Source organism: Tachyglossus aculeatus, chromosome X2 (assembly GCF_015852505.1).
Source record: "Tachyglossus aculeatus isolate mTacAcu1 chromosome X2, mTacAcu1.pri, whole genome shotgun sequence".
Classification (NCBI taxonomy): Eukaryota; Metazoa; Chordata; class Mammalia; order Monotremata; family Tachyglossidae; genus Tachyglossus; species Tachyglossus aculeatus.
The window spans coordinates 3,948,195-3,955,533 of record NC_052100.1 but is presented as its reverse complement, the minus strand read 5'-3'; the positions used below and the strand labels follow the sequence as shown (position 1 = coordinate 3,955,533).

The following is a 7,339-nucleotide window of genomic DNA, read 5'->3' as shown; positions in this document are numbered from 1 at the left end:
CCCCTCATTCATTCATTCATTCAGTCGTATTTATTGAGCGCTTACTGTGTGCAGAGCACTGGACTAAGCGCTTGGGAAGTCCAAGTTGGCAACATCTACAGACGGTCCCTGCCCAACAGCGGGCTCACAGTCTAGAAGGGGGAGGCGGAGAACAAAGCCAAACATATTAACAGAATAAAATAAATAGAATAAATATGGACAAGTAAAATCAATCTATCAATCGTATTTATTGAGCGCTTACTGTGTGCAGAGCACTGTACTAGGCGCTTGGGAAGTCCAAGTTGGCAACATATAGAGACGGTCCCTACCCAACAGAGGGCTCACGGTCTAGAAGGGGGAGAGGGAGAACAAAACATATAAACCAAATAAATAGAATAAATGTGTACAAGTAAAATCAATCAATCAATCAATCGTATTTATTGAGCGCTTACTGTGTACAGAGCACTGTACTAGGCGCTTGGGAAGTCCAAGTTGGCAACATACACAGACGGTCCCTACCCAACAGTGGGCTCACAGTCTAGAAGGGGGAGCCGGAGAAGAAAACAAAACATATTAACAGAATAAAATAAATAGAATAAATATGGACAAGTAAAATCAATCAATCGTATTTATTGAGCGCTTACTGTGTGCAGAGCACTGGACTAGGCGCTTGGGAAGTCCAAGTTGGCAACATAGAGAGACGGCCCCTACCCAACAGCGGGCTCCCAGTCTAAAAGGGGGAGACGGAGAACAAAACAAAACATATTAACAGAATAAAATAAATAGAATAAATATGTACAAGTAAAATCAATCAATCGTATTTATTGAGCGCTTACTGTGTGCAGAGCACTGGACTAAGCGCTTGGGAAGTCCAAGTTGGCAACATAGAGAGACGGCCCCTACCCAACAGTGGGCTCACAGTCTAAAAGACTAAAATAAATAAATAAATAGAGTAATAAATACGTACAAACATATAAATAATACGCACGAACATATAAATGCGTATCGGGGGGCATCCCGGAAGTCATCCCGGTGGGCATCCCGGAAGTCATCCCCGGTGGGTATCCCGGAGGGCATCCCGGAGGAGGGGGGGGTCCCCAGGGCTCGTTTCTGGGGGGGCGGGGGGGTGAGTGTGCCCGTCCATCCCGGGCCCGGTCGAGGGGGGGGGGGATTTCCCTCCCCCCAAACGTGGGGGAGGGGCTGCCTCGGTTTCCCCCGAAAAGCTGCGTCCTCATTGGCTGGAGCCCGGAGTTCTCACGGCCCCGGGCGGGGAGGGAGGGAGTGCGCATGCGCGCCAGGCCGAGTGGTGGGGGCGCGCTCGGGCTCTCCCGCTCGGGGAGTGAGGGAGGGAGAGAGAGCGTGCGCATGCGCGCCAGGACGGGTGAAGGGGGGGCGCGCGCGGGCTCTCCCTCTTGGGGAGGGAGGGAGAGCGCGCGCATGCGCGCCAGGAAGGGTGATGGGGGGTCGTGCACGGGCTCTCCCGCTCGGGGTGGGAAGGAGACCGCGCGCATGCGCGCCGGGACGGGTTGGGGGGGCGCCCGAGCTCCGCCGAGCCGCCCGGAAGCGCCATATAAGGCGCAGGAAGAATCCCCCGCCGGAACCGCCCTTATATGGGCAGCGCCTAATATGGCGGCGGGGGCTTCCGGCCCGGCCCTCGGCGGGGGGGGAGGTGGGGAAGGTCCCTCGGAGCGTCCCGGCTTTCCCGGGATCGTCCTGGCGGGATCGTCCGGCCGGGAATCGTCCGGCCGGGAACCGCCCGCCCGGCCGGCCGGCCCGTCGGGGGAGCCGGAGGCTGGGGGAGCCGGGGGTGGGGGGTGGGGTGGGGAGCGCGCGTGACGTCACGGCGGGTCCTCCCGTCCCCGCCCTGCCATATAAGGGCTTCCTCCGTTCCCATATATGGCCATGTACGTCACGGAGGGGGCGGGGCCGGCGGGGCCGGACGCTTGATATAGGGGCCGGGCGGCGGGGGAGGCGCGAGAGATCCCGGCGGGCGGGCGGGCGGGCAGGAGAGGGGCAGGAGCCCCGGAGCCCCGGACTCCTTTCCTTTCCCTCCCATCCCTTCCCATCCCATCCCTTCCCTCCATCCCTCCGTCCGTTCCCCCCGGTGGGTCCCCCCGGCATGGCCCTGGGCAAGGCGGAGCTGCAGCTGCTGGCGCCGCTGCCCTTGCCGGACCCGTTCGGCTCCCCGTTCCCGCAGTCCCCGGCGCTGGACAACTACCCCAAGCTGGAGGAGATGCTGCTGCTGGGCGCCGGAGCCGGAGGAGGGGCCGGAGCCGGAGGAGGGGCCGGAGGAGCCGGAGGGGCGGCGGGGGCGGCGGGCAGCCCCGGCGGCGGCGGCGGCGGCGGGGGTTTCCCCCCCGCGGGCGAGGCCGGAGAGCGGCCCCTGGAGCACCTGGCCGCAGGTAAGCGGCGGCCGCGGGACCCCCCCCCCCCCCCGCCCCGGGGAACAAGCACAAACACACACACACGCACACGCACACACACACACACACACACACACACACACACACACACACACAGACACCTCCCCCGCTCAGCCTTGCGGGTTGCAAGGGGTGGGGGCGGGAGGGGAGACCCCGAGCCCCCCCTTTCCTTTCCCCCCAGACCCACTTTCCCTTCTCCCCCCAGCCCCCCTTCCCTTTTCCTAGCCCCCCTTCCCTTTCCATAGCCCCCCTTCCCTTTCCCCAGCCCCCTTTCCCTTTCCCCAGCCCCCCTTCCCTTTTCCCAGCCCCCCCTTCCCTTTTCCCAGCCCCCCTTCCCTTTTCCCAGCCCCCCTTCCCTTTTCCCAGCCCCCTTTCCCTTTTCCCCCGCCCCCTCTTCTTTCTCCCCCCAGCCCCCCTCTTCTTTCTCCCCCAGCCCCCCTTCTTTCTCGCCCCAGCCCCCCCTTCTTTCTGACCCTCTCCCTTCTCCCCCCAGCCCCCCTTCCTTTCTCCCCCCGGCCCCCTTCCCTTCTCCCCCCAGCCCCCCTCCTTTTCCCCCCGGCCCCCCTCCTTTCTCCCCCCAGCCCCCCCTCCTTTCTCCCCCCAGCCCCCCCCTTTCTCCCCCCAGCCCCCCCTCCTTTCTCCCCCCAGCCCCCCCCCCCCTTTCTCGCCCCAGCCCCCCTTTCCCTTTCCCCCCTTGGAAGGGGAGGGTCGCCGAGCCGGTTGCTGGCGCTGGTGGCGGGGGGGGGGGGGGGATGACTGGGGGGAGCCGAGCGGGGGCGGGGGGAGCTTGTTTTGCGGAGCGAGGGAGCGTTGGCACGGTGCCCCGCCCGCCCGCCCGCCCGCCCGCAGTGGCCCGAGGGGTCCGGCTTGGGATGCCCGGGGATGCCCGGGGGTGGACCGGGGCGGGGGATGCCCGTGCTGGGCGCCGATGCGGTGCCCGGGGAGCCGCAGCGAAGGGGAAGGGGGGTTCTCCAGATTTGCGTCAGCTGTTGTCAAGAAGCGGGCTCTGCCGCTGGAGGCCTTCCAGGAACATTGCAATCTGCCGCTATCAATTATTAAGCGGGCCGGGCCCCGGTGGCGGCCTCCCCCCCACCCCGCCAACCTCCAAGACCCCCGCTGAACCTCCCCGAGTAACACCACCGGTCTCTCTCTCTCTCTCTCTCTCTCTCCCCCCTCCCGCCCATCTAGACACGTTCCCCGACATCTCCCTGGGCGCCGAGAAGGCCCTGGCGGAGCCCGGGTACGCCAACCAGACGACGCGCCTGCCGCCCATCACCTACACGGGCCGCTTCTCCCTGGAGCCGGCCCCCAACGGGGCCAACCCCCTGTGGCCGGAGCCCCTGTTCAGCCTGGTGAGCGGGCTGGTGAGCATGACCAACCCGCCGGCCGCCTCGGCCTCGCCGGCGTCGTCGGCCCAGAGCCCCCCGCTCAGCTGCGCCGTCCAGTCGACGGAGAACGGCCCCATCTACTCGGCCGCCCCGACGTTCCCGGCGGCCGGCGCGGACCTGTACCCCGAGCCCCCCGGCCCGGCCTTCCCCGCGCCCGCGGGCGGGCCCGGCGGCCTGCAGTACCCGCCGCCCCCGGCCTACCCCGGCGCCAAGGCCGGCTTCCAGGTGCCCATGATCCCGGACTACCTGTTCCCGCCGGGGCCGGGCCCGGGGGAGCCGGGCCCCGCGGAGCAGAAGCCGTTCGCCGGCCCCGAGGGCCGGGGCCCGCAGCTGTCGCTCACGCCCCTGTCCACCATCAAGGCCTTCGCCACGCAGACGACGGCGGCGACGACGACGACGGGCTCTCAGGACCCCAAGCCCCTCGGGGCGGCCTATCCGGCCCAGGCGGCCAAGCCCGGCCGCCTGCGCAAGTACCCCAACAGGCCCAGCAAGACCCCGCCCCACGAGCGGCCCTACGCCTGCCCCGTGGAGTCCTGCGACCGGCGCTTCTCCCGCTCGGACGAGCTGACCCGGCACATCCGCATCCACACGGGCCAGAAGCCCTTCCAGTGCCGCATCTGCATGCGCAACTTCAGCCGCAGCGACCACCTCACCACCCACATCCGCACGCACACGGGCGAGAAGCCCTTCGCCTGCGACATCTGCGGCCGCAAGTTCGCCCGCAGCGACGAGCGCAAGAGACACACAAAGATCCACCTGCGGCAGAAGGACAAGAAGGCGGACAAGGGCCCGGCCGGCGTCGCCGCCCCGGCCCTGCCCGCCTCGCTCCCGCCCCTCTCCTACTCCTCTTCTTCCTCCTACTCCTCGTCGTCGTCGTCGTCCTCGTCCTCCTCCTCCGGCGCCTCGTACCCGTCCCCGGCCCCCACCTCCTACCCGTCCCCCGGGTCGTCGTCGTCCTATCCGTCCCCGGCCCACAGCGGGTTCCCCTCGCCCTCCATCGCCTCCACGTTCTCCTCCATCGCGGCCGCCTTCCCGCCCCAGGGAGTCCCCGGCTTCGCGGCCCCGGGCCTGGCCGGCTCCTTCGGCGGTTCGACGGCCCTCTCGGACATGGCGGCCGCCTTCTCGCCCAGGACAATAGAGATCTGTTAGGGGCCGCGGGAGGACTGGCGTTGGTGGGTCCCCGGGTCGGGGGCGGCGTCCCCTCCCTCCGCGTCCGACTCCTCGTCCCCGCTCCTCGCCTCCCCCCACCCCCCCTTTTAACTTCAGCTGCCTGAAAAAGCCACAGCCACGCCGAAATCCATCGCCTCGATCCAAGGACCTGGGCCGCGTGGCCTCCGGATAGACGGTCTCCTCCTGATTTCCACCCCCTCCCCCTTTAAAACGTTAAAACCTAAAGTCGGCCGGCGGGGAGCCGGGGCCTTCGGGTCCGTCCCCCCCCCGCCGGCCTCTGTACAGCTGTCCCCGTGCCAGAGATTTTGTTCTCCTTGGGGTACTCTCGATGTGACGACGACTGGCCAGTTCACGTCGTATCGTTCGGAGTCAGGGCCTCATTTTGTATAAAAAAGAAAACGAAACCCGCGGCGATTCCGTTTTGGCGACTACGCTTGGCCACGTTTGAAACTTCTCGCTGAAACAGCACTTCTAGATATTAACCCAAGCATGTGTCAGAGTGATGTCCCGTTCACTTATTTTGTAAATACCAACTGACCGTACTCTCACATGTGGCAAAAAAAAAAAGTTTTTTGGAGGTTTGTTTGGTTTGGTTTTCGTCGTTCCTTTCGGTTTGAAGAAGTTCCACGTCTTGGTGCCTTTTTGTGACGCCTCTGGCTGCCGCCTTGACACATGGTTTCTGTGTGGGACGTGCCTGATTCTGGTCTTAAGGTGGACAGAGAGACAACAGGGAGTCTTTGGGGGGAGGAGGAGGAGAAGGAGGTTGGGAGGTTGAAAGCTGTCGGCTTCGTTTCTCCAGAATGTAAGCAAAAAAACAAAACGAAACAAAAAAAAAAAAAAAAACAATTAAATCCGAACTCACAGAAGTCTATTTTTGTAAGTGAAAATGTAAATTTATAAATACATATTCAGGAGTTGGAATGTTGAAGTTGCCTACTGAGTAGGTGGCGTTTTTTTTTTTTCTTTGTATGTTATGAACATGCGTTTTATTATTTTGTGGTCTCATTTTTACTTTGTAATTGTGTTTGCTTAAACAAAGTGACTGTTTGGCTTATAAAACACATTGAATGCGCTTTACTGCCAATGGGATATTTGGTGTATATCCTTCCGGAAAATTAAAAAGGAAATAATAAAATAGCGCTGGCTGGTTTGTCCTGGAGTGGGGATGTCTGTCCCTGCCTTCCTTAGATTTCCCACCCCTTGATTTCCCCCCAAATGCCGTGAGTCTTATGGGACTCCCGGGCTGGGAGCGAGGCCCGGGACTCCCCCGCTCCTTTAGCACGGCATCGACTCTGGTCCCCCTGGGCTTTCTGGCTGCCAGTTGAAGACAGTTTTTAAATCCAACCGCTCGAGTTCAAGATTTAGGGTTCGAGATCCTTGCAGAAGGGCACCCGATAGAAGGAAAGGGGTGTGATTGTTTTTTCTCTTCCCGTGGGCCATTCCCAGAGGTGAAACTCCAAGAGTTGGCGACTCCCAGTCGGCACGGAGACCTGGGTGAAGCCTGCTTCTCCCCCATTCCCTGTTGGTGGTGGATGATGGAAGCCTAGTTGGGGGAACCAGTCTACCTGTGCTGAAGCTCGTGGTCAATTCAGAGTTTAATAATCGTTGTATTAAGTCTTGATTTTGTGCCAAGTCCTGGGGTAGGTACGAATGATCAGGTTCCGCTTGGGGCTTGCAGTCCTCGGGGGAGAAAGATCGGGTCTTCAGTGCCTTTCCCAAGCGCTTAGTACAGTGCTCGGCACACAGTAAGCGCTCAATAAATACGATTGATTGTGATGAGGAATCTGAAGCACTTGGCGTAGTGGATAGAACGCGGGCCTGGGTTCTAATCCTGGCTCCGCCCCTCGTCTGCTGCGTGACCCGGGGCAAGTCGTTTAACTTTTCTGTGCCCCGGTTCCCTCGTCTGTGAAATGGAGATTTACGTGGGGCGGCCCATGTGGCACGCGGACTGGATTAGCCTGTATAATAACAATAATAATAATGATGATGGCATTTGTTAAGCACTTACTATGGGCCAAGCACTGTTCTAAGTGCTGGGGAGGATACAAGGTGATCAGGCTGTCCCATGGTGGGCCCACACTCTTAGCCAATCCCCATTTTACTAATGAGGGAACTGGAGCACAGAGAACTTAAGTGACTTGCCCAATGTCACACAGCTGACTGTTGGCGGAGCCGGGATTTGAACCCATGACCTCTGACTCCAAAGCCTGGGCTCTTTCCACTGAGCCACGCTGCTTGTATCTGTTCCAGTGCTTAGTACAGCGCCTGACACCTAGTAAGTGCTTTATGAATACCGTTGAAAAAAAAAAGAAAGAGCTGACCCCGTTGAACTGAGTTTGTGTGGATGGCCCCCGATGTGTTATAATAATAATTATAGTA

General features: G+C 61.4%; 1 protein-coding gene across 1 annotated transcript; it reads left to right on the top strand.

The window, feature by feature from the left end:
* The first annotated feature begins 2,054 nt into the window (after positions 1-2,054).
* EGR1 (early growth response 1) lies at positions 2,055-6,031 on the top strand. Its single transcript, XM_038771587.1, has 2 exons — positions 2,055-2,381; positions 3,591-6,031. The coding sequence occupies exons 1-2, from the start codon at positions 2,099-2,101 to the stop codon at positions 4,937-4,939; spliced, it is 1,632 nt and encodes a 543-aa protein (XP_038627515.1). The 5' UTR covers positions 2,055-2,098; the 3' UTR covers positions 4,940-6,031.
* Positions 6,032-7,339: the final 1,308 nt, after the last annotated feature.

What these genes read in the sequence shown, in the direction of transcription:
- EGR1 (XM_038771587.1), top strand. Translation starts at nt 2,099, where the DNA reads ATGGCCCTGGGCAAGGCGGAGCTGCAGCTGCTGGCGCCGCTGCCCTTG. An exon ending in CCTGGAGCACCTGGCCGCAG is followed by an intron (nt 2,382 to 3,590) that starts GTAAGCGGCGGC and finishes CCGCCCATCTAG; the next exon opens with ACACGTTCCCCGACATCTCC.